General features: G+C 48.3%; 1 protein-coding gene across 1 annotated transcript in view; it reads right to left on the reverse strand.

Moving 5' to 3' along the window:
- The window catches only part of LOC145360664 (uncharacterized), a 104126-nt gene that overhangs the window by 52536 nt on the left and 24497 nt on the right, over nt 1-27093 (reverse strand). Inside the window, exons 4-17 of the mRNA XM_080216012.1 lie at nt 26977-27074; nt 24196-24331; nt 21488-21613; nt 18819-18944; nt 17699-17803; nt 15130-15318; nt 12976-13214; nt 11428-11635; nt 9037-9113; nt 6652-6748; nt 6479-6546; nt 6247-6310; nt 4402-4563; nt 214-296 (exon numbers count right to left, since the gene is read on the reverse strand). Of these exons, the coding sequence (XP_080072138.1) occupies nt 214-296; nt 4402-4563; nt 6247-6310; nt 6479-6546; nt 6652-6748; nt 9037-9113; nt 11428-11635; nt 12976-13214; nt 15130-15318; nt 17699-17803; nt 18819-18944; nt 21488-21613; nt 24196-24331; nt 26977-27074 (1778 nt within the window). The remainder of the gene's footprint in view (nt 1-213; nt 297-4401; nt 4564-6246; nt 6311-6478; nt 6547-6651; nt 6749-9036; nt 9114-11427; nt 11636-12975; nt 13215-15129; nt 15319-17698; nt 17804-18818; nt 18945-21487; nt 21614-24195; nt 24332-26976; nt 27075-27093) is intronic.

Raw genomic sequence — 27093 nt, forward strand, 5'->3', positions numbered from 1 at the left:
GCACTGTAAGGATTCTAAGATGACACACAAGTGTATCATTTATCAGAATGTGCTAAATCTTTCTATGTCAGTGCTCCATTGTATATTAGAACTCACCAGATACGCTCTTAACAGTTAAAGCATAATAAGAATGATGCTTAAAAATCGGGAGTTACAGAACTATTAACACATGACGTTAAAGCAAACAATTCAAATTTTTTTGAATTGACATACATATTGCTGTCTGGGTCCGGGTTGCAAGGATTCCCCTCTGACACAGCAGCCTGCCTCCTTCGAACCTCGTGGGTCACTGCAGCCTGCAAAGCAATTCAACAAGCAATTATAGCACACAGAGAAGGCCATTCAGCCCATCAAGTCTGCACTGACGATATCTACCACTGAAGGCGCTAATCCCATTTTCCTGTACTTGTCCCATATCCTTAAATGTTCTTTTTTCTATTCAGCTGTGGGACACTGGTTGGCCAGTATTTATTGCCCATCCCTAGTTGCCCCCAGAGGGCAGTTGAGAGTCAACTACATTGCTGTGGAATCATATGTAAGGTGGCACAGTGGTTAGCACTGCTGCCTCACAGCACCAGGGAGCTGGGTTCGATCCTCAGCTTGTGAAGTTTGCACATTCTCCCCGTGTCTGCGTGGGTTTCCACCGGGTGCTCCGGTTTCCTCCCACAGTCTGAAAGACGTGCTGGTTAGGGTGCATTGACCCAAACAGGCGCCAGAGTGTGGCACCTAGGGGAATTTCATAGTAACTTCATTGCAGTGTTAATGTAAGCCTTATTTGTGACACACAAACAAATAATGTTTTAAACTTATTAGGCCAGACGGGGTAACGGTGGCAGATTTCCTTCCCTGAAGGACATTAGTTCTGGATGTTTCAAGTGCTCATCCAAATATTTATTTAAAGGTTGAGGGGTTTCCGGCCTCCTTCTCAGACAGCGTATTCCAGACTCCCACCATCCTCGAGTGAAATCCTTTTCTCTAATTCCCTGACCTTAAAACGATGCTCCCTCATGACTGACCCTTTAAACAAGGGGAACAGCTCCCTGTCCACCCCTCAATCCTGAATGCCTCAATCAGGTCCCCCTTCTCTACTCTGGAGAAAACAACCCAAGCCTATCCAGTCTCTCCTTGTAGCTCAAGTGCTCCGTCCCCGGCAACATCCTGGTGAATCTCCTCTGCACCCCTTGTGTTATCACATCCTTCCGATAGTGAGGTGACCAGGACCGCGTACAGTACTCCAGCTGCGGCCTCACCAACGCTCGGTACAAGTCCAACATGACCTCCTTGCTCTTATACACGATGCCAAGACTGATGGAAGCAAGTGTCCAATAAGCCATAGACAGAGGGTGGCACCAAACCCAATCTGTTTCATTAAAGAGACTCTCTTTAGCCCATTCCAACTGCCAAAGACAAAGGCTTGCCGGTGAGAAAGACCTGCATTGAAATAGTACCTTTCTCATCCCTCAGGTGTTGGCAGACAAGGGGGTGTTTTTTTTTGAAGTGCAGTCACTGCTGCAAGATAGGAAACAGGTAGTGGTCACTTGGCGCACAGCAAGATCCCACAGGCACTGCGATTACATCCCACGTTAAGCGATACTGACCCGAGTCTCGAATACTGGCCTGGGGCACTGTGAGGCGACCCAAGTCCTACCCGGTCAGGCTGTGGCAGACATCAGAAATAATATTAACTGAGCTATCTGGGTGATGGCCTAGTGGTATTATCGCTGGCCTATTAATCCAGAAACTCAGCTAATGTTCTGGGGACCGGGGTTCGAATCCCACCACGACAGGAATTTGTATTCAGTAAAAAATATCTGGAATTAAGAATCTACTGATGACCATGAAATCATTGTCGGAAAAACCCATCTGGTTCACTAGTGTCCTTTAGGGAAGGAAATCTGCCATCCTTACCCGGTCTGGCCTACTCCAGAGTCACTGCAATGTGGTTGACCCACAACTGCTCTCTGGGGGCAACTAGGGATGGGCAATAAATGCTGGCCCAGCCAGCGACACCCACGTCCCACAAGTGAATAAAATAAAATAAAATCCAAAGGATGTTTTTGAACTGTGACACTCAGCACGCTCCAGGTGGTGGGTTGCGTTGCTAGTGAAACTTCCTGGTCTGGGAGGTCGTGGGTTCGAGTTCGAACTCCAGAGAGCGGAGCACAAAATCTTCCATTTTGAGCGGTCACAGTGGGGGGAAGGAACACTTTTCACACTGGGAAGCCCTGTCTGACCTCCCGGGGAGATGTTAAAGATCCCACCCATTGCTCACAGTCATACAACTGGCTGACATACTAACCCTGCGCTTGCACAGCTCTGATGTTACAACGGTGACATTTATTCCCTTGGCAACGTCCCAAAAAACCGTTATCTGGGTCATCACCACTTTGCTGCTTTGTGGGATCTTGCTCTGCACTATTGGCTGCCGCACATCCCACATTACAACAGCAGCTACATTTCAAAGAAGCATTTCTTTATTCAGCAGCACGGTAGCACAGCGGTTAGCACTGCTGCCTCACAGCGCCAGGGGCCCAGGTTCAATTCCCGGCTTGGGTCACTGTCTGTGTGGAGTTTGCACGTTCTCCCCATGTCTGCATGGGTTTCCTGCCACATTCTGAAAGACGTGCTGGTTAGGGTGCATTGGTTATGCTAACTTCTCCCTCAGTGTACCCGAACAGGTGCCAGAGTGTGGCGACACAGAAATTTTCACGGTAACTTCACTGCAGTGTTAATGTAAGCCTACTTGTGACACTAATAAACAAAGTTTAAACTTAGCCCGTTAATGACCAGGGCAGCACGATGGCACAGTGGTTAGCACTGCTGCCTCACAGTGCTAGGGACCTGGGTTCGATTCCCAGCTTGGGTCACTGTCTGTGTGGAGTCTGCACATTCTCCCCGTGTCTGCGTGGGTTTCCTCCGGGTGCTCCGGTTTCCTCCCACATTCCAAAGTTGTGCCGGTTAGGTAGATTGGCCACTCTAAATTGCCCCTTAGTGTCAGAGGGGCCAGCAGGGCTAATATGTGGTGTTACGGGAATAGGGCCTGTGCAGGATTGTCGTCGGTGCAGGTTTGATGGGCCGAATGGCCTCCTTCTGCACTGTAGAGATTCTATGAAATCTTTTTGCTCAGAATGTGATGATACTTTGGGGAGTGAAACTTAAATGTTCCTGTAGTTTAATTTTTCCACAGCAGCGCAGTGGTTAGCGCTGCTGTCTCATAGCGCCGGGGACCTGGGTTCGATTCCCAGCTTGGGTCACTGTCTGTGTGGAGTTTGCGCATTCTCCCCGTGTCTGCGTGGGTTTCCTCCAGGTGCTCCGGTTTCCTCCCATAATCCAAAGATGTGCAGGTTGGAAGCACTGACCACGCTAAATTAACCCGTAGTGTCAGAGTAAAATAAGCAGGGTTAAGGGGATAGAGCCTGGGTGGGATTGTTGTTGGTGTGGATATGGTGAGCCAAATGGCTTCTTCTGCACTGTAGGGATTCTATGGTTCAAGAAGACAGCTCACCACCACCTTCTCAAGGGCAACAATGGATGGGCAATAAATGCTGGCCAGCCACCCACAGCCCGTAAAGCAAAATGACTTAAAAAGGAAATCCTGAAATTTATTATTATCACATGTATTGGGATAAGTGAAAAGTATTGTTTCTTGTGTGCTATATATAGCATACCATTTATAGAGCACATAGGAGAGAAGGAAGGGAGAGGGCGCTGAATGCAGGGTTACAGGTCACAGCTAGGGAGATCTCACCCAGGCCCAGCCCCTGCCCTATTCCTAACCCATCCAATCAACACATTTTTTATAATACTAACATGGTCAATCAACCTAACCTACCCACTTTTTTGGACTGTGGGAGGAAACCCACGCAGACACGGGGAGAATGTGCAAACTCCACACAGACAGTGACCCAAGCTGGGAATCGAACCCAGGTCCCTGGCGCTATGAGACAGCAGTGCTAACCACTGCACTGCTGTGGAAAAATAAACTACAGGAACATTTAAGTTTCACTCCCCAAAGTATCATCCTGAGTAAAAAGATTTCATAGAATCGCTACAGTGCAGAAGGAGGCCATTCAGCCCATCAAACCTGCACCAACAACAACCCTGCACAGGCCCTATCCCCGTAACATCACATATTAGCCCAGCTAGCCCCTCTGACACTAAGGGGCAATTTAGCGCGGCCAATCCACCTAACCAACACATCTTTTTGGACTGTGGGAGGAAACCAGAGCACCCGGAGGAAACCCACGCAGACACGGGGAGAACGCGCAGACTCCACACAGACAGTGACCTGAGGCCGGGGATCGAACCCAGGTCCCTGGCGCTGTAGGGCAGCAGCAATAACCACCGTGCCACCCGTGGGTACGGCCACAGCAGGTTCTCAGGGTTGGGGCGTGCACGTACCTGGCTTGGCTGGTTCTGGTTCTGGTTCTGCTCCACCAGAAGCTGGGTGGCCCGTTTCAGATCGCACACTTGATGTTGCAGCTTTTGGCTTCGAACCTTCTCGAGCTCCAGCTCCTGTTTGCACGCGTGCAGCTCCACTAGTGCGAGGGGCGCATTCTCCAACTGAAAACAGAGAGGGGTTATATATACACATCGTTCCATGCCAAATAGGCAAAGAGGTGGACTGTTCAGCCCCTCTAACCTGTTCCATCACTCAATGAGACTGAGGCATATCTACGATCAAACTCATCTCACCATCTTTGTCCACAATGCCTTTGGTTAACCAGAACATATCAATCTCACGTTTAGAATTAACAACTCATCAATTCGAATATTGCCAAAAAGAGACATTTTGCCGAAACTTTAGGTCTGCCACTCATCAGGACAAGCACAGGAATTCCAAATTTCAAACAAGCACAACAATTCGTATTTCGGGAGAAAAGGGCAACAGGTTGGGAAGTCGCCTTCAATTGGCCCAAAATGTTGCCGTGGAGAAATCAGAGAAATGCAGCTCCCGGCTAATTGAGAATAAGTATGAGGTTTGGGCATATTCCTTTGTCAATGAGGCACACTGCAAACTCAACTAACTCATCTTAAATTAGCTAATAGATCATCTCAACGTGAAACATCAACTCGGTTCCTCTCCCCACAGATGCTTGCCTGACCTGCTGAATATTTCCAACAATTTTTGTTTTGTTTTCCGGTGTACACAGTATTTTATTTTTGTACATTGAGGAAGAAGTTAAGGGAAATTGAAGTAATCAGCCACGGTCAGAGAAATATATTGTGGGCAGATGAGCCCCCTGGGGATGCACACGTGTGCGTACGCACACGCATGCTATCTCCATTATAATGCTGAGCTATCGTTAGGCTACACCAAGAGTATTGTGCAAAGTTTCAGTATCCTTACCTGAGAAAGGGTGTCCTTGCTATGGAGGGAGTACAGCAAAGGTTTACCAGGTTGATTCCTGGGATGGCAGGTCTGTCATATGAGGAGAGACTAAATCAGTTAAGATTATATTCATTGGTGTTTAGAAGAGTGAGAGGGGATCTCGTAGAAACTTATAAAATTCTAACAGGGTTAGACAGTAACATGGGTACGATGGGTATAGAGGGATATGGCCAAATTCAGGCAATTGGGACTAGCTTAGGGGTTTAAAAGAAAAAGGGCGGCATGGACAAGTTGGGCTGAAGGGCCTGTTTTCAAGCTGTATCCTTTCTCAGATAAGGACACTGAAACTTTGCGCAATACTCTTGATGTAGCCTAATGATAGCTCGGCATTGGAGAGTGTGTGTGTGTGTGTGTGTGTGTGTGTGCGTGTGTGTGTGTGCATGCATTCCTAGGGGGCACATCTGCCCACAATATACGTCACTGACGCTATGACCGCAATCCCACCCAGGCCCTAACCCCACATATTTACCCTGTAATCTACAACAGTTAGACAGGATAGATTCAGAAAGAATGTTCCCCATGGTTGGGGGAGTTCAGAACTAAGGGGTCAGAGTTTGAGGGTAAGGGGTAAACCTTTTAGGACTGAGGTGAGGGGAAATATCTTCACCCAGAGGGTGGGGAATGTGTGAAATTCACTTTCACAAAGTTGTTGAGGTCAAAATATTGTGTGATTTTAAGAAGAAATTGGATGTAGCTCTTTGGGCGAAAGGTATCAAGGGAAATGGGGGGAGCGGGGATCGAGATACTGAATTTGATGATCAGCCATGGTCAGAATGAATGGGGCAGCAGGCTGGAAGGGCCAAACGGCCTACTCCTGCTTCTAGTTTCTGTGTTTCTATAAGGGTATTTATTACCTTGAATTTCTTCAGCTCTGTGTCCAGCTCTGCATTTTCTTTCTCCAGTTCACATATCCTTTCACTGCATCAAAAACAGATATTGTAAATACCTGCCCCTCAATCCCTTGGCTTTTCCATCGCTGTTCCCCGCCCCCCTCACCCACCCCTTTAATACAAACAGCACAGCGACAGGAGGGAGGGCGTATCGCCCCCCCCCCCCCCCCCACCACGAGAGGCTTCAGGAACTTACTGGCTCTGCTCCAGTTCCGCGTGGACAGCCTCAAACTTCTTGGAGAAACTCGAAGAACCTTGCAGTGCCTGGGGGAGGGGGGAGACAGCTGATCAGTCAAAGCGGAACGCTCTCTCGAGGGGCTGTAGGCGGCGAGGTGGAGGAGGGGGGGGGGGCGGGTGAGGGACGCTTACCGAGTCGTTGCCGATGTCCCTCTGGAGCTGGAGAAGGTGAATGATGCGTTCGCTCTCCTCTTGCTGCCTCTGTGACTGGGCCCTCTCCGCCATCATTCTGAAAGAGGGAAGGATAGGGGGGGGGGAAGTGACCAATCGTAGCCCGAACTGTGCCCGCGCACTGAGGGACCGAGCTGGCGGACACATCAAGTCAGAGTCATACAGCATGGAAGCAGGCCCTTCAGCCCAACCGGTCCATGGTGCTCCCCCAGCTGGTCCCAGTTGTCCGTGTTTGGCCCGCATCCCTCTAAATCCTCCCCCATCCACGTACTTATCCAAATGCTGCGACTGTACCCACCTCAACCACCTTCTCCGGCAGCTTATTCCATACACGCACCACTCTCTGCGTGGAGAGGTTACCCCTCAGGTTGCCTTTTAAATCTTTCCCTTAGACACGCCCCCCCTCTAGATTTCACTTCCCCTTCCCTGGGAAAAAGACAATTTGCAATCATCCTATCTGCGCCTCTCATGATTTTACACACCTCAATAAGGTCACGCCTCATTCTCTGACATTCCAAGGAATAAAATCCCAGCTTGGCCAGCCTCTCCCTCTAACTCAGGCCTGCTAGTCCTGGCAACATCCTTGTAAACCTTCTCTGCACTCTGTCCAGTCTGTCACCCTGTCCTTTCTGTAACGAGGTGACCAAAACTGTACATGATGCTCTAATTGCGGCCTCGCCAATGGCTTGTGAGACTGTAAACGTAGGTCAGGCCCCCCCAGTCAGGCTCTGTTACGTGCTGGGACACTGCAGCCAATTTGCGCGCAGTAGGATTGGCGCATCCAACTCTCCCTCCAACCAGTGCCGGCAGCCGTGCTTTCAGCCACATCCGTCTCAGTCTCTGAAATTCTCTCCCGAAATCTCCCCACATCCTGCTCTTCCAAATTTCTCTGTGCAGTCTCTACCCTCTGAGCTCCTCATGCAGATTTTTTTTTTGATAAACCTGAATGAATTTTGTGAACAGGTGACTGTATGATTCCGATGTGGGGGGTGGGGGGGGCAGGGTAAGGTGTTTCTCACCGGGCGGGCAGACTCGATGGGCCGAAGGACCTCTTCTGCACCACACGATTCTATAAGATGCTCCTTAAAACCTACACAGCGGCCCTCACAGCGCCAGGGACCTGGGGTTTGATTCCCGGCCTTGGGTCACTGTCGGTGTGGAGTTTGCACGTTCTCCCCATGTCTGCTTGGGTTTCCTCCAGGTGCTCCGGTTTCCTCCCGCACGCCGAAAGATGTGCTGGTTAGACGCGTTGACCCGAACAGGCACCGGAGTGTGGCGACTAGGGGATTTTCACAGTAACTTCATTGCAGTGTTAATGTAAGTCTACTCGTAACGCTAATCAATAAACTGTAAAACTTTAAACAGAATGTAAAATATAAAGTAATTGAGTCGAATAGCAGAGATGGCTTTAAGGAGGTGATCATCAAATCATAGAATGCCTATAGTACAGAAGGAAGCCGTTCGGCCCATCAAGTCTGCACCGACCACCATCCCACCCAGGCCCAATCCCCATAACCCCACACATTTACCCTGCTAGTCCCCCTGACACTAAGGGGCAATTCAGCATGGCCAATCAACCTCACCCACACATCTTTGGACTGAGAGAGGAAACCAGAGCACCCGGAGGAAACCCATGCAGACATGGGGAGAATGTGCAGGCTCTGCACAGACAGTGACCCAAGCTGAGAATTGAACCCAGGTCCCTGGCGCTGTGAGGCTGCAGTGCTAACCCACTGTGCCACCGTGATATGATAGATAAACCACATGAGGGAGGAAGGAAGGAATGAAAGGATATTCTGAGAGTTAAAGGATGTAGGATTGGAAGGGGACACACATGGAGTATAAATACAGGGGATTCTTTTGGTGCTGAAAGATCTGTGACTCAAAATGATCAAGGTCATTATTAACATTTCAGAAAAGTACTGCGTGCTGGGTACGTACACAGTGATTTTAATAAAAGCTTCCACTGTTTAAATGTCTATTTAATAGCGTCACAAGTAGACTTACATTAACACTGCAATGAAACTACTGTGAAAATTCCTGAGTTGCCACACTCCGTTCGGGTACACCGAGGGAGAATTTAGCATGGCCAATGTACCCTAACCAGGTCGTCTTTCAGACAGTGGGAAGGAACCAGAGTACCCGAAGGAAACCCATGCAGACATGGGGAGAATGTGCAAACTCCGCACAGGGTGACTCAAGCCGGGAGTCGAACCCGGGTCCCTGGTGCAGTGAGGCAGCAGCGCTAACCTCTGTGCCTTACCCGACTCATCAAAACCGTGCATTATCACGAACAAAGACAGGAGTGGTGTTTGAAAGCCTATTTTTTGATCAACATCATTGTACCTGGATATCGTGGCCCTCAGCTCAAACAGCTCTTCCAGATCAGCTGCAACACTCTCACAATCCCCCGATGAATCAGCCTGCAAAGGGGACAAAGGATCCATCTCAACAAACTGACACCAAAAACAGCTCCTGCCTCTGTGAGAAAACTGTGCCTTTAAGAAACATATTTCGATTACGTTTCTCTGCAGGATATTTTTGTCGGCACCGTGTTGTCTGCAACCAGTGTCCGCTAATTGTTACTGAAGCCACATAATGGACATCATGCTGATTTTAATCTGAACTAATGCAGCATCCTGTGGATTTTAGTGTCTCCCGGGTTTGCTGAGTGGAGCTTGATTTGGAGCTGATTGACAAGTCAGGTCATGTGACAAGGGTCAGGGATTTTTCACAGAGCATCTCAAGTTTTAGTCTTGTTCCCAGAAGCATCTCGAAGCAGGGAGAAACTGCTTTTCTCCCCTCCGCCTCCCCAGTGCTGTTATACTATGACATGTTCAAGTCCTGTAATTGTTAAAAGTTAGGCTAATTCATTGTTATATTCTAATTCTGTTTGATAAAAGCTCCCTAGGGTGTCACTTGAATCATCCCTGGAGGGGAACACTCCATGCTCACTCTAATGCCAAAATCAAATGTCAAGTTTACAATCTAGGCTAACTTCACAAAACAAAGAACAAAGAAAAGAACACAGAGGAACAGGCCCTTCAGCCCTCCAAGCCCATGGCAATCATGATGCCCTAACTAATCCAAAATGAAGCCTTCTGCCCTTACTCGGTCCGTATCCCTCTATTCCCACCTTATTCAGGCACCCATCCAGATGCTCCTTAAGAGTTGCTAATGTTCCTGCTTCCTCCACCTCCTGTGGCAGCGCGTTCCAGTCACCCACCACTCTCCGCATGAAAAACTTCCCCCGCACATCTCCCTGAAACTTTTCCCCTCTCATCTTAAACCCGTGCCCCCCTAGTAATTGACCCTTCCCCCCCCGGGGAAAAACACTTTGGGGTCTTTGGCCTGGGTCTTAACACCTTGCTTTAATGCAAACTTAAATGTGAGGGTACAGTAGTGGGCAGTCACTGGGGTGGCAATTCCAGAGAATGGATCCCAATTTGGGAATTAGAGCTGTTGGATTGATGCTAAATACCCAAAGTGGTTCCCTTTGCTTCTGGAGCTGTAAGGGGTTGCTGGAGGTCTGAGCCTAAAGGCAAGGCTGGAGGTGGCACTGTTTTATTGAACGTTAAGCTAATTATTTATAATGTACACTCTGCATGAGGCTCTACATCGAACCATCTCTCTCCACACCCTGTTATCATGTGCTCCTATGTCACGAATGTTTATAGAATTCCTACAGTGCAGAAGGCCATTGGGCCCATCAAGTCTGTGCCAACTCTCTGATAAGAGTCTGAAGATGTGCGGGTGAGGTTGATTGGCCATACGAAATTGACCCTAGCATCAGGGAACCAGCAGGGTAAGTGTGTGAGGATGCAGGGATAGGGTCTTGGTGGGATTGTGGTTGATGCAGACTCGATGGGCTGAATGGCCTCTTTCTGCATTGTAGGGATTCTATGATGAGTATCTTACTCAGGCTCTTCTCCAACCCAATCTCTATCACACCACACATCTCCCATGGCTATTCCATCTAACCAATACATCTTTGGACAGTTGGGGTACTTTAGTGTGGTCAATCCACCCAGCTTGCACATCTCTGGATTGTGGGAGGAAACTGAGCACCCAGAGGAAATTTATTTATTTATTTGCGCCACAAGTAGGCTTACATTAACACTGCAGTGACGTTACTGTGAAAATCCTCTAGTCGCCACACTCTGACACCCTGTTTGGGTCCACTGAGTGAGAATTTAGCACGGCCAATGCACCCTAACCAGCACGTCTTTTGGACCGTGGGAGGAAACTGAAGCAACCGGAGGAAACCCACACAGACACAGGGAGAAGGTGCAAACTCCACACAGACAGTGACCCGAGCCGGGAATCGAACCCGGGTCCCTGGTGCTGTGAGGAATCAGTGCTAACCACTGTGCCGCCTCATTCTAACATGGTCAATTATCATCATGCCATCATTCCCCCTTACTCCCCATAGTTTTTGGTTATCGATAACAATCAAAATCCTTTACAATTCTCAACACCCCACTGTGACTAAGATATCTGTAATCTATGAAAAACAGGATATCTTACTTAGGTCTACATAAACACTTACTAAAAGCAGTTCCTCACATTAGTGACCTATGGTGGTGTTGGTTGGATGACCCTCGTTGCACATGTCTCGATATAGTGTCAGTCTGATGGTTTTATCACTGAAATCGTCCAGATAAACTTCTCCCCCCACTGCGGCCCCACCACCCGGACAGAGGCCACCAGCTGTCCTCCCAGTGAAAAGCTTCATACCTTCTCAGGCTTTGCCTGTGGCTTCACACTCGCCAGCTGCAGCTCCTTCTCCAAGGCTTTGAGAGCCACGGCTGTTTCTTGCCATTTCCCCTTCCAGTGCAGAGCTATCTGATGCTGCTCCAGGGTAACTGCTGCCAGCTCCTTGGCCTTGCTCTGCAACTCGGCCTCCAGACGCCCCCGGTGATCCCTCAGTTCAGCTTCCGAGGCCCTGAGGGGAACAACACTCTCGGTGTGAATCGGGGAGGTTCGACACGGCACAGTGCTTAGCACTGCTGCCTCACAGCACCAGGGACTAGGTTCAATCACAGCCTCTGGTGACTCTGTCTGTGGAGTTTGCACGTTCTCCCCATGTCTGCTTGGGTTTCCTGTGGGTGCTCCAGTTTCCTCCCACAGTCCAAAGATGTGCAGGTTAGATGGATTAGTCATGCTAAATTGTCCCTTATTGTCCAAAGATGTGCAGGTTAGGTGGATTGGCCATGCTAAATTGTCCCTTATTGTCCAAAAATTTGCAGGTTAGGTGGATTGGCCGTGCTAAATTGTCCCTTAGAATCCAAAAGATGTGCAGGTTAGGTGGGTTATGCAAAACCCATGCAGACACACGGAGAACATGCAAACTTCACACAGTCACCTGAAGCTGGGAGTTGAACCTGGGTGCTTGGCACTGTGAGGCAGCAGTGCTAACCACTGTGTCACCGTGCTGCCCATATCACCTGATGCCTTTAAACAACAGAAGAATAATTGCCATCTGAGTCTTTATATATTCGATTGGCTGAACATCTTTGAGTTTCAAATTTCCCGACCCCTTGTTTGCAAAGACGCCTCACGGTTTCAGTGCTGAACAGCTCAGTTTTAAGGTCTTTGTCTGGCTTCTCCCAGAAGTAACTTTCTTGCTGCAACTGTACAGGGCACTGGTGAGGCCGCAGCTGGAGTAGTGTGTGCAGTTTTGGTCCCCTTATTTGCGAAAGGATATATTGGCCTTGGAGGGAGTGCAGAGAAGGTACACCAGGCTGATACCGGAGATGAGGGGATTAGTTTATGAGGAGAGATTGAGTAGATTGGGCCTGTACTCGTTGGAGTTTAGAAGGCTGAGGGGGGATCTTATAGAGGCATATAAAATAATGAAGGGGACGGATAGGGTAGAGGCAGAGAAATTCTTTCCACTTAGAAAGGAAACCAGAACTGGAGGGCACAGCCTCAAAATAAGAGGGGGGTGAGTTTAGAACAGAGTTGAAGAGGAACTTCTTCTCTCAGAGGGTGGTGAATCTTTGCCCGTTGAAGTGGTGGAGGCTACCTCGTTGAATATGTTTAAGTCACGGGTGGATAGATCTCTGATCGATAAGGGAATTAAGGGTTATGGGGAGAAAGTGGGAAAGTGGAACTGATCCACTTCAGATCAGCCATGATCTTATTGAATGGCGGGGCAGGCTCGAAGGGCTAGATGGCCTACTCCTGCTCCTATTTCTTATGTTCTTAATTTCTCTGCCCCCATCTTAAATAACTCGATGTTTTTACCCGTCCTGGATCAGGCCGCCTTTCCTCAGTATTTACCGGAGCTCCGCGCAGGTTTGCCTCAGAGTGAGGAGCTCCTCGTCGTGCGTCTTGTCGTCCGACTGCACGGCCATCAGCAGCAACTCCTTCTCGCTGACCAGCTGGCCGCGCTCCCTCTCCAGAGCTTCGATCTGGCTGCCCAGGATCTTCTTCTCGGCCTGCAGCTGGTGGAGCTGGTCCTGGCACAGCTCCAGCCTCCGGCGGGACTCACCGAGATCCGAGGTGATCTTCTCGTTTACCTGTCAAAGTACAGAGAACAGTCCAGCACAGGAACAGGCCCTTCGGCCCTCCAAGCCTGCACCCATCGTGATGCATGCTTAAATTAAAACCGTGTGCACTCAACTGCAATGTAGAACATTGTGTACAATTCTGGTTGCCACACTACCGGAAGGATGTGGAGGCTTTGGAGAGGGTACAGAAGAGGTTTATCAGGATGTTGCCTGGTCTGGGTTGCGGTGGGCGGGGGGGGAGGATTAGCTGAGGAGAGGCTGGAGAAACTTGGTTTGTTCTCACTGGAACGACGGGCGACCTGATAGAGGTTTATGAGATTATGAGAGGCATGGACAGAGTGGTTGGTCAGATGTTCTTTCCAAGGAGTCCATATCCTTTCATTCCTGCCCTATTCATGTATTCATCTAGTGAAATGCCATTATTATGTCTGTTCCCACTGCGTTCTGGACATTCACCCTCTGGTGTAAAAAACTTGCCTCGCACATCTCCTCTAAACTTTTCCCCACGCACCTTCAACCCATGTCCCCTAGTCCTTGACCTTTCTACCCTAGGAAAGAACACCTGACTATCCACTCTGTCCATGCCTCTCAATCTCGTAAACCTCTATCAGGTCGCCCCTCAACCTCCGTCATTTCAGTGAGAACAAACCAAGTTTCTCCAGCCTTTCCTCAGCTAATCCCCTCCAGACCGAGCAACATCCTGGTAAATCTTTTCTGTACCCTCTCCAAAGCATCCACATCCTTCTGGTAGTGTGGCAACCAGAATTGTACACAACATTCTAAATTGCAGTTATAATATCTTAAACTTATGACACTTCATTTTATTAGTTTAATTATTATTGCCACAAGCAGGCTTACGTTAACACTGCAATGAAGTTACTGCGATACCCTAATCGCCACACTCCAGTGCCTGTTCGGGTACACTGAGGGAGAATTCAGCACAGCCAATGCACCCTAACCAGCACAGCTTTCGGACTGTGGGAGGAAACCAGAACACCCGAGGAAACCCACACAGGTGCGGGGAGAACTCCACAGACAGTGACCGAAGGCGGAATCGAACTCAGGTCCCTGGTGCCACGAGGCAGCACTTCCCCAATCTAGTGACACCTGCCATTTTATAATTACGAAGACTGCTATTAAATCACCCCACAGCCTTCTCCTTTCTAGTGAAAAAGAGAGAGACAGCCTGTTCAATCCAGCCTAAAAGTTAAAGCTTATTTATTAACCACAAGTGAGGCTTACATTAACACTGCAATAAAGTTACTGTGAAAATCCTCTAGTCGCCACATTCTGGCGCCTGTTCGGGTCAGTGCACCGAACCGACACGTCTTTCAGACTGTGGGAGAAAACCGGAGCAGCTGGAGGAAACCCACACAGACACAGGAAGGATGTGCGGAGAATCAAACCTGGGCCCCTGGTGCTGTGAGGCAGCAGAGCTAATCCAATATGGTGACCAGAACTGTGCTCAACCCTCCAAACGTGACTGAACTCAAGATTTGATTCAAGTTGGGTGGCACTGCTGTCTCACAGCACCAGGAACCCGGATTCAATTCCGGCCTTGGGTCACCGTCTGTGCGGAGTTTGCACATTCTCCCTGTGTCTGCGTGGGTTTCCACTGGGTGCTCCGGTTTCCTCCCACAGTCCAAAGATGTGTGGGTTGTGTGGATGGCCATGCTAAATTAACCCTAGTGTCAGGGAACTAGCTAGGGTGAATATGTGGGGTTAAGAGGATGGAGTCTATGTGGGATTGTGGTTAGAATTGATGGGCTGATTGGCCTCCTTCTGTAGAGACTCTACGATAAGTTTACATGTTTCTACTCTTCAGTTCCATCGCTCTCGGATTGGACAGTGGGTCAAATTTTTTAATCGTGACGAACCTGGATTGTTGTAATCTAAGTTTTTAGAGATTGGCAGAGGGACATACCTGTTTGATGGCTGCCAGCTTTTCCTTCAGTAAGACCTTCTCCTGGTCATGTCTGTTGGCCTGAGATTTGGTGCTGGCCAGCTCAGTGTGGAGATCAGCGACTTGATCGTTGAAGCCTTCCCTCCCCCTCAGAGCTCGCTCCAACTCCAGGGTCAAGTGCTGAACTTGCTTGTGTAAGTCCAGCTTCTCCTGTAACACACGAGAAACCCACACTCACTAAACCATCATCTCAACATTGGCTCCCCTCCAGGAAAATAACACATCATTTTTCAAGTGATCACTCTTTTTACTTCATCTGTCCTGGTCTTTGTTTTCTTGGAGTATTATAGAATCCCTACAGGGCAGAAGAGGCCATTCGGTCCATCAAGTGTTCACCGACTCTGAACCAGGTATCTTACCCAGCCCCTCTCCCTGTAACTCCACACATTTACCATGGTCAATCCACCTAACCTGCACATCTTTGGACACTAAGGGGTAATTTATCATGGCCAATCCACCTAACCTGCACATCTTTTGGACTGTGGGAGGAAACCAGAGCACCCGAAGGAAACCCACGCAGAAATGGGGAGAACGTGCAGACTCCTCACAGACAGCGACTCAATCCGGGAATCGAGCCAGTTACAGGCTGATTTACCATGATAAATGTATTTTTGTAGGGATACTTGGTTTGGAAAAGTATCCGTGGTTGTTACGTTTGATACAATGTCATGGTTGTGTTTTTGTAATTGGTAAAATTTATTACTCACTTTCTTACTATATGTTAATGATTCTTGAATAAACTTTATTTGACCAAAGCTCCCTAGTGAGATGCAGCGTTCTTTCTCCCTGGTGTTCTAGAATCTGCTGGCTCAGTGGAGGCAGGGCCAGCATTGCCTTCCTGGAGTGAGAATTCTGTCTCTTGCAGTCATTCACTGGGTAAAACTAAAGGCCAGCACTGACATTATCCAAACCTCAAGGGCTGCTGGAAGTTACAAGGCTGGCAAGGCGGAGGTTCAAATCTCCAAAGGACTAAGTTCCAGCATCATGTGAACATTGTTATTTTTTGTGCTAAACCTGTGACAAAGATATGTTTTAAAGAGGTTTGTTGGTTGGAACATTTCCTGTAGTTGTAAAGGTTTATACAATATCATGGGTGGTTATTTTCTTGTTTGTAATTGGTTAAAGTTATTGCTAATTTTCTTTCTATGTGTTAACTGTATTCTTAACTAATACTTGAAAAAAGCTCCCTACTGGGTCATTAGAATCATACCTGGAGTGAAACATCTTACCCACGCCAAATTCAAATGGCAACGGTAATGATCCAGATGGACTTCATAAAACATCTTGGAGTTTCTGACCAGGATTATAACAGAAGACAGCTGGTCTTTAATCTAATCCCCATCCGCCCCGCTTTGGTTTTACGTCTCTTATTACTCTGGACAAGCAAAGTTTAGCAACATCGCATTTTCAGTTATTAAATAGTGCAAAACCAGCAAGAGCTGGCCTTCAGACGCAGCCTACAAAACACAAGTCTTCAAAGACAGGATCTCAAACTAATGAGCACAGTAAGCAGTCTGACAACACCAGGTTAAAGTCCAACAGGTTTATCTGGAATCACAAGCTCTCGGAGCACTGCTCCTTCATCAGGTGAGTGGCTGCACTAACCACAATCCCACTCACCTGATGAAGCTCGTGATTCCAAATAAACCTGTTGGGCTTTAACCTGGTATTGTGAGACTTCTTACCATGCCCACCCCAGTCCAACACCAGCATTTCCACATCACGAGTGTAATTAGAACATAAGAACATAAGAAATAGGAGCAGGAGTAGGCCATCTGGCCCTTCGAGCCTGCCCCGCCATTCAATAAGATCATGGCTGATCTGTCGTGGCTCAGTTCCACTTTCCCGCCCTCTCCCCATAACCCTTAATCCCCTCTCTTATCAAAAACCCATCAACCCGCGTCTTAAAAATATTTAGCGAGGCAGCCTCCACCACTTCAACGGGCAGAGAATTCCAGAGATTCACCACCCTTTGAGTGAAGAAGTTCCTCCTCAACTCCGTTCTAAACCACCCCCCCTTTATCTTGAGGCTGTGCCCCCTAGTCCTACTGTCCTTTCTGAGCGGGAAGAGTCTCTCCACCTCTATCCTATCCATCCCATTCATCATCTTATACGTCTCAATGAGATCTCCCCTCATTCTTCTAAACTCTAACGAGTACAAGCCTAGTTTATTCAGCCTCTCCTCATAGCTCAACCCTCTCAACTCCGGTATCAGCCTAGTAAACCACCTCTGCACTTCCTCCAAGGCCAAAATATCCTTGCGTAAGTACGGCGCCCAAAACTGCACACAGTACTCCAGCTGCGGCCTCACCAATGCCCTATACAGCCGCAGCAAGACCTCCCTACTTTTATATTCAATCCCCCACGCTATGAAGGCCAGCATCCCATTCGCCTTCCTGACCACCTGCTGCACCTGCAAGCTGGGTTTTGGATGGAGATTGGCACAAATAGGGCAGAGCTTGAGCCCCTTCTCTCTGACTTAAATGAAACTCGATGGGGGAAAAAAACATCAGCCCATAAAAGCTCTTACCTGCAGGAAGCGATCCTTGTGCGTGGTCGCACTTGCTAGTTGTGACCTCAGGGTGGCGACAGTCTCTTCCAATCGCACCACTTTGGAGGAGAGCACATCCCTCTCCTGCAGGGACAGGTGGAAACCGCACAGGTAAACCGGGAGCGTCCTTCCAATAAACATCCCCAACCTGAAAGCCCTCGACCACCACCTCAGCCTTCCCTTCTTCGAAAGGATAAGTAGTCTCACAACGCCAGGTTAAAGTCCAACAGGTTTATTTGGTCCAACAGGCTTTTGGAGCTACTAGCTTTCGGCATGCTGTTCCTTGTCAGGTGAGAAAGGAACAGCCAGTTCCGGAAGCTAGTGGTGTTTGCTACAAATAAACCTGTTGGACTTTAACCTGGTTTTGAGAGACTTCTTACTGTGTTTACCCCAGTCCAATGCCGGCATCTCCACATCGAGTGAGAAGAAAGTCAATGTTTCTAGTCTGTCGCTGTGACGAAAGGTCATCCAGACTCGAAACATTGGTTCTAATCTCTCCCCACAGAGGCTGAGATTTTACAGCATTTTCTATTTTTGTCTCAGGTGGGAAGAACTGTCCTTCGCCTCCCCAGGACTAACACCACCAAAACAAAGTTGGCGTTGACTTATCTTCAACCAGCGAGCCCCAAATGCAATACAGGTTGGGCGGCACAGTGGTTGGCACTGCTGCCTCACAGCACCAGGGACCCGGGTTCGATTCCCAGCTTGGGTCACCGTCTGTGCGGAGTTTGCACATTCTCCCCGTGACTGCGTGGGTTTCTTCTGGGTGGTCCAGTTTCCTCCCACACTCCAAAGATTTACAGGTTAGGTGGATTGGCCGTGCTAAACTGCCCCTTAGTGTCAGGCGGACTAGCAGGATAAATACATAGGGTTACGGGGATAGGGCCTGGGTGGGATTGTGGTTGGTGCAGGCTCAATGGGCCTCCTCCTGCACTGTATGGATTCTATTCTACTCTACGATTAGGTTCAGCGGGAAAGGGATCAGCCTGGGGCGCGAAGGCCCCGCGGTCGGAGAGTTTGGCGACGAGGCCCGGTTAGTGGTTGCGTACCAGGCTGGGGACACCTTTGGCAGCGCACTGTAGTCAAAAAGCATAATTACCAAACTGGCTTTGCTGTGCTTGAGCCGCAGTTCATTCACTTCGTCATGGAGGCCCGTCTGCACTCGCAAGGAATCGGTCAGTCGTTGATTGGCCTCATTGGTTTTCAGCAGCGCCGAGTGTTGCACCTGGATGGGGGAAAACCAGAAGAAGAATTGGGACAGTTGCACGGACAATAAGTGCTTTTATACCTAAACGTACACCTCAATCGTGTAACAACGTACAAAGTAGAGCAGGAGTAGGCCATTTGGCCCCTCGAGCCTGCCCCTCCATTCAATAGGATCATGGCTGATCTGATGATAACCTTAAATCTGCAACCCAACCCCCCCTCCCCCCAATAACCTTTCACCAACCCCTTGCTTCCCAAAAAGATATCTGTTATTTTACTCATTCATGGGATATGGGCATCGCTGGCCATCCCTAATTGCCCGAGGACAGTTGAGAATCAACCACATTGCTGTGGCTCTGGAGTCGCATGTAGGCCAGACCGGGTAAGGACGGCAGATTTCCTTCCCTAAAGGACATTAGTGAACAGGATGGGTTTTTCCGACAATGGTTTCATGGTCATTGATAGATTCTTAATTCCAGATTTTTTTTTTATTGAATTCAAGTTCCGTCTCTGTCTTATAAATATACAAAGAATCTCCTTCCACCAGGAAGAGTGCCAAAAATGCATGCTCCTCAGAAAAAAAGTTTTGCCTCGTCTCCATTTTAAATGGGTAGCCCCTAGTGTCCCTCAGTTCTAGATTCTTCCACAAGAGAAAACACACCCACGTTGTCAAGACCGCCTCAGGATCTTATGTTTCAATCAAATCACCTCTCACTTTTCTAAACTCCAGTGGGTACAAGTCTAGCCCGCCCAACCTTTCCTCATAAGACCACCCCCCAGTCTCAGTGAGGCAATGGCCGAGTGGTATTATTGCTAGACTATTAATCCAGAAACTCAGCTAATGTTCTGGGGACCCCAGATTCCAATCTCACCACGATAGATGGTGGAATTTGAATTCAATTTTAAATATGTGGAATTAAGAATCTACGGATGACCACAAAACCATTGTCAGAAAAACCCATTTGGGTCACTAATGTCCTTTAGGGAAGGAAATCTGCCGTCCTTACCCGGTCTGGCCAACATGTGACTCCAGAGCCACAGCAATGTGGTTGATTCTCAACTGTCCTCTGAAATGTCCCATGAATGAATAAAAAACCCTGCCCACTGTGAATATTAGTCTGGTAAACCTTGTCTGAACTGCTTCAAACACATTAACATCTTTTCTTGAAATAATGAGACCAATACTGTTCACAGTACTCCAAATATGGCCTCACTGGTGCTCTATATAACTGAAGCATAAGCTCCCTACTTCTGTAATAAATTGTCACATTAAATGACAACATTCTATTAGCTTTCCCAATTACTTTTCACAGTAACTTCATTGCAGTGTAACTACTCGTGACTAATAAATAAACTTCACTTGCTATACCTGCATGCTACCTTTTGTGATTCATGCACTAGGACACCCAGATCCCTCTACATCTAAGAGGTTCGGTTTCCTCCCACACTCCAAAGACGTGCAGGTTAGATGGATTGGCCGTGCTAAATTGTCCCTTAGTGTCAGGGGGATTAGCAGGGTAAATGCGTGCGGTTAAGGAGATAGGGCCTGGGTGGGATTATTGTCAGTGCAGGCTCAATGGGCCAAATGGCCTCCTTCTGCACTTTCCCTGAAAGTGGCCACACAAGTAGATAGGGTGCTAAAGAAGGCATATGGCATGCTTGCCTTTGTATTCAATGCCTTGACCAATAAAAGTCAAGACGCCGTGTTGCAGCTTTATTCAAAAAAAGTCTTTACTCAGAGAGTAGTAAGGGCGTGGAATGCCCTGCCTGCAACAGTAGTGGACTCACCAACATTAAGGGCATTTAAATGGTCATTGGATAAACATATGATTGATATTAGAATAGTGTAGGTTAGATGGGCTTTAGATTGTTGCGCCGACCTGTGAACCATCGAGGGCTGTAATGTTCTATGTCTATATCTATTATAAAACTTTGGTTAGGCCACATGTATAGAGTACCGCGTTCAATTCTGGTCGCCAGATTACAGGAAGGACATTGAGGCTTTAGGCAGGAGAGGTTTACCGGGATGCTGCCTGGATTAGAGGGAATGAGCTACAAGGAGAGGCTGGACAAACTAGGGTTGTTTTCTCTGGAGCGGCGGAGGCTGAGGGGAGACCCGATAGAAACCTATACGATTATGAGACAGGGGTTGATAGTCAGAATCCTTTTCCCCTGGAGTTGAAATGTCAAACACTTGGGGCCATGCACTTAAGGAAAGAGGGGGAAAGTTCAAAGGAGATGTGAGGGGGAAGCTTTTTTTTGCAGAGACAGCTAGCTATCTTGAACGTGCTGCCAGGGGTGGTGGAGGCAGATACGATAGGGGTGTTTAAGGGGCTTTTCGATAAGCACATGAATGTGAAAGGAATGGACGGATATGGACCAAGGGCAGGCAGAGGGGATTAGTTTAATTTGGTGTCAACACAGTGGGACAAAGGGCCTGTTCCTGCGCTGTACTGTTCTACATTCTAGGGCTTGCATGGACACACAATGGGCCGAATGTCCTTGTGTGCCACGCCATTCCAGGAAACCCCACCGTGAGGCGTTGCGGAAAAGCAGACCCACCTCCCGGAAGTTTCTCAAGTCTTCTTTGGCTCTGTCGCGCTCTTCCTCCAGGTTCCTCATCTGATCTTCGTAAAAGCGGAGAGTCTCCCGCACAGACTGCAGCTCCCGGAACAGGCCGTCCTTCCCCTGATGACGACCCCACCGTTCCCCCCCCACACCCCCCACCCACCACCATCCACCCCCCCCACCCCACCGGAGAGAGGGGAGAGAAGAAAGAAGGGTGACGATGGGGAGAAAGTGGAGGAGGGGAAAAGAGGAGTACACATAAAAAAAATAAATGCAAGTTAGGATTTGATTGGAGAAGATTAAAACGAGGCTTTCATTGCAAACTGCACAGTTCTTCTCCCCGTGCCAGAGGAAACTATAGTTAGGGAAAAAAAGCCTGACTTGCTGGACCTAAGGGACAAGTCTGGACTCGCCAGGCTGTGGCTAACCTCCAGCTGGGACACAAACCCTTCTCACTTGCTCTGAAAGGTCGGATTGTCTGAACAGAGCTGGCGAACAGACGTTAAACCTTCAGGACGAGCGTTGCAGCCAAGGACTGCAATGTTAAAGATCACTTATTCAACACAGTAAGGCATACATTAACACTGCAATGAAGTTACTGTGAAATTCCCCCTAGTCGCCGCACTCCGGCGCCTGTTTGGGTCAGTGCAGTCTTAGCATGTCTTTCAGAACGTGGGAGGAAACCGGAGTATCGGAGGAATCGTGGAATCCCTACAGTGCAGTAGGGATGGCCATTCAGCCCATCAAGTCTGTACTGACCACAATGCCACCCAGGCCCTAACCCCGTAACCCCACATATTTACCCTAGCTAGACAGGAAATTCTGGAAAATCTCAGCAGGTCTGGCAGCATCTGGAAGGAGAGAAAAGAGCTGATGTTTCGAGTTCAGATAACCCTTCGTTAAAGCTTTGCCTGGACTCAAAACATCAGCTCTTTTCTCTCCTTACAGATGCTGCCGGAGGTTTTCCAGCACTTTTGTCTTTTGGTTTCAGATTCCAGCATCCCCGCAGTAATTTGTTTTTCATAGAAATCATAAAATCCCTACAGTGCCAAAAGAGGCCATTCGGCCCATCGAGTCTGCACCGACCACAATCCCACCCAGGCCCTACCCCCCAATCCCTACATATTTTACCCACTAATCCTCTCTAACCTATGGATCTATGGTCAACTTAGCACAGCCAATCAACCTAACCCGCACATCTTTGGACTGTGGGAGGAAACCAGAGCACCCGGAGGAAACCCACACAGACACGAGGAGAATGTGCAAACTCCACACAGACGGTGACCCGAGCCGGGAATCGAACCCAGGTCCCTGGAGCTGTGAAGCAGCACTGCCGACCACTGTGCTACCGTGCTGCCCTATTTATCCTATTTAGTCCCCCAGACACTAAGGGGCAATTTAGCATTGACAATCAACCTAACCCGCACACCTTTGGAGTGTGGGAGGAAACCCACGCAGACACGGGGAGAACATGCAAACTCCGCACAGGCGGTGACCCAAGCCGGGAATCGAACCCGGGTCCCTGGCGCTGTGAGGCAGCAGTGCTAACCACTGTGCCACCCTGCCGGTGCACACTAAGGAAATCTACGCAGACATTTGGAGAACATGCAAACTCCACGCAGACATTGACCCGAGCTGGGAATCGAACCCGGGTCCCCGGCAGTATGAGGCAGCAGTGCTAACCACCGTGCCACACTTGTTCCATTTACTTATTCAGCACAGTGGAGCACTCTCTGCTGACTTGTTGACAACTAACAGGCTTGTCAGCCTGGATTGAGCAACAGCCTGTCCTGCATTGTGTTCAGACAGGGCGGAATCAGAGTTATTGCCGTGGGCTCTGATGCCCAATGTAAGGAACAAAGCCAAACAGCCAGGCTTTTCAGAGCGTGCGAACGTGGGAACAGAGTCAGCATGAGCCTGCCGGCACGCACGAGTTCACCGCTTCAGCTGTGTCTCATGTCAGGAGAACTTGTCCTTCCAGTTCCGGAATCAAATTGGGACAGGTTTGAAAAGCCCCAGTGCAGGATTGAGGGAGCGCAGTCAACCAGATAAACCAAAGCTGCCTGCTGGGCTGAAAGTAAAAGATCCCGCCGGATGAGGGGAGTTCTCCCCCCGTGTCCGGGCCAACATGCATCCCTCAATCAACATCAGCGAACAGTATACAATCCCTACAGTGCAGAAGGTGGCCATTTGGCCCATCAAGCCTGCACCTACAATCCCAGCCAGGCCCCATCTCTATAACCCCACATTTTTAATCTGATAATCCCCCTGGCACTAATGGACAACTTAGCACGGCCAATCCACCTCAGTCGCCCATCTTTGGAGTGTGGGAGGAAACCAGGTACTCTGGTTTCCTCCCACACTGGCCCACAGACTGTGACCCAAAGCCAGAATTGAACCTGGGGCCCTAGTGCTGTGAGGCAGCAGCGCTAACCACCGTGCCACCCCACTCTTGTACCTGGCCACTGTTACATTGCCGTTTGTGGGAGCTCCGACATTACAACAGCAACTACAGTAAGTACCTAGCAGAGTGCTTTGAGATGGGTGTATAAATTCCTGACGCTGTGGGGCAGCAGTGCCAACCACTGTGCCACCGTGCTGCCCTTACCTCCCTGATACAAGGACGACAAAGCAGATCAATTCGCTAGTGTTTAAAAATGATGCGAAAGATCACAGCGATACACCAGCATAACAGCACTCACCTGTTTTAACGCCCCATCTTCCAACTTAATGGAGGAGAACGAGACAGGGGGATGAGAGGGGTTAGACCCGTGACCACGAGTGATCAAGTCCAGTGAGGATTTTGTTTTCGCCATTTCAGCCTCCAGGTGTGAAACCCTAAAAACAGCAGATTTTTCATTGCACAATCATTACTAATGAATGAAGCTAGCACTCCCTTATCAGGCAGTGGTTTAGTGAGTCACACTCTGATCTCAAGGCAGAAACATCTGGATTTGAGTCCCCCACCAGGGACCTGAGCACCTAATCCAGGTGACCCACCCCGTCCACTGCTGAGGAAATGATGCACTGTCAGGGATGCTGTGATGCTACTGTGCCTTTAAGAAAAGTTTGTTTTTAAATCATTTTCTCTGCAGTTATAAGCAGCTCTGTTCATTGTGGCACTGAGCTGAATGATTAGATGTCCTTTTATTGCTGCTTAAATGGGGCTTTGTTTATTTTTAATCTGGGCCTAATGCACTCTCTGGGAGTTTATGACCCTTTTTGAATTGATATGGGAAGACTGATTGACGGGTCAGGTGGGATAGTTTTCTCCTCTCCCGAGAGGGCGGCACAGTGGTTAGCACTGTTGCCTCACAATGCCAGGGTCCCGGGTTCAATTCCGGCCTTGGGTCACTGTCTGTACTGAGTTTGCACACTCTACCCATGTCTGTGTGGGTTTTCTCCAGGTGCTCCGGTTTCCTCCCACAGTCCAAAGATGTGCGGGGTAGGTTGATTGGACGTGCTAAACTGTTAGCGTCGGATTAGCAGTGTAAAGTGCGTGGATAGGGTCTGGAGTGGATTGCGGCCGGTGTAGTCTCAATGGGCCAAATGGCCTCCTTCTGCACTGTAGGGATTCTATGATTCTACTTCAAGTTGCTAATTAGCTGCTAACTACTTAGAAGGTGTTTGAACAATAGATTGGAGGCAGTGTGTTTCTCTCTCTCTCTTTCTGGTACTGGAAATTCTGCTGGCCAGCTGGAAGCAGGTTTTCTTGCCTTCCTGGAGTGAAGCTTTTGCAGTTGGTGGTTGGCTAGCTAGAGGGTAGCCGTGGCTCTATCTCTACCTCGAGGTGCTGGGAATTCCAGAACGGAAAAGCCACAGTTTCAATTCTCCAACCAAAGGATTAATTCACAGCAAGCATTGCTGAGTTGCAAAAGCACATGAAAATTCTTATTTTCTGTGCTAAACCTGGGATGGTTGTATGTTTGTAAGGAGGATTGTTGTGTTGGAACAGTGCATTTAGTCGTTAAGGTTTACACAATATCATAATTGTTTTTTGTTCCTGTTTGTAATTGGTAAAAGTTATTGCTAATTTTCTTACTATATATGTTAACTATACTCTTAAATAAACTTTGTTTGATAAAAGCTCCCTAGTGGGTTGTTTGAATCAAACCTAGAGTGAAACATCTTGAGCTTACCCGTGTCAAAATTCAAAGTGCAAAACTTATGGTCTAGGTTGATTTCGTATGGAGTTTGAGCTGGATTATAACAATACTCTAGAGGCCAAAGTTGAAAGAATGCCAAGTTTGCAGAGCACCATGGGGCTGGAGGACTCAGAGTCATAGAAGTTTACAGCATGGAAACAGGCCCTTCAGCCCAACTTGTCCATGCCGACCTTTTTTTTTAAAACCCTAAGCTAATCCCAATTGCCCACATTTGGCCCATACCCCTCTATACCCATCATACCCGTGTAACTGTCTAAATGCTTTTAAAAGATAAAATCTTTATTATTACCTCTGGCAGTCCATTCCAGACACACACCACCTGCTGTGAAAAAATTGCCCTCTGGACACTTTTGTGTCTCTCCCCCTCACCTTAAACCTATGGCCTCTAGTTTTAGACTCCCTTACCTTTGGGAAAAAATATTGACTAGCTGATCTATGCCCCTCATTATTTTATAGACCTCCCTCTATAAGATCACCCCTCAGCCTTCTATACTCCATGGAAGAAAGTCCCAGTCTATCCAGCCTCTCCTTATAGCTCAATCCATCAAGTCCTAGTAGCATCCTAGTAAATCTCTTCTGCACTCTTTCTAGTTTAATAATATCCTTTCTATAATAGTGACCAGAACTTTACACAGTATTCCAAGTGTGGCCTTACCAAGTCTTGTACAACTTTAAGTACCAATTCCTTTTTGGATAGATTGGGAAGGGCATGGCTATGGAGAGATTTGAATCCAAGGGATCTGAAATGTTAAAACTTCTGTTTGAAATATCCATCATCATATCCCTAACTCATGATCAGGCTGATTCCTGCGATGGCAGGTCTGTCATATGAGGAGAACTAAATTGGTTAGGATCAAGCTCACTGGAGATTAGAAGAGTGAACGAGGATGTTATAGAACTTTATAAAATTCTCACAGGGTTAGACAGAGTGGATTTGGAAAGAACGTTCCCGATGGTGGGGGAGTCCAGAACCAAGAGTCATAGTTTGAAGATAAGGGGTAAATCTTTTAGAACTGAGGTGAGGAGAAATTTCTTCACCCAGAGGGTGGTGAATGTGTGGAGTTCACTCCCACAAAGTAGTTGAGGCCAATACGTTGTGTGATTTCAAGGAGAAATTAGATATAGTTCTTGGGGCTAAAGGGATCGAGGAATATGTGGGGAAAGTGGGAGGTGAATTTGATGATCAGCCATGATAATAATGAATGGCGGGAACAGGTTTGAAGGGCTGAATGGCCTCCTCCTGTAGCATGGAGACAATGGGCCGAGACTCTCAGACACAAACCTACAAACAATACATTCGTCCACAGGCCAGCTTACTTATCTTGCAGGGCTCCACTTTTCTTTTGATCTTCAAGCCGTGACATTTCCAACATGTTCTTCTCTCCTTCCAGTTGAGAAATCGAAGTTTCCAATTGCTGGAAAATAAAAAGAAGA

Source organism: Carcharhinus amblyrhynchos, chromosome 32 (genome assembly GCF_965287045.1).
Source record: "Carcharhinus amblyrhynchos chromosome 32, sCarAmb.v2.hapA, whole genome shotgun sequence".
Classification (NCBI taxonomy): domain Eukaryota; kingdom Metazoa; phylum Chordata; class Chondrichthyes; order Carcharhiniformes; family Carcharhinidae; genus Carcharhinus; species Carcharhinus amblyrhynchos.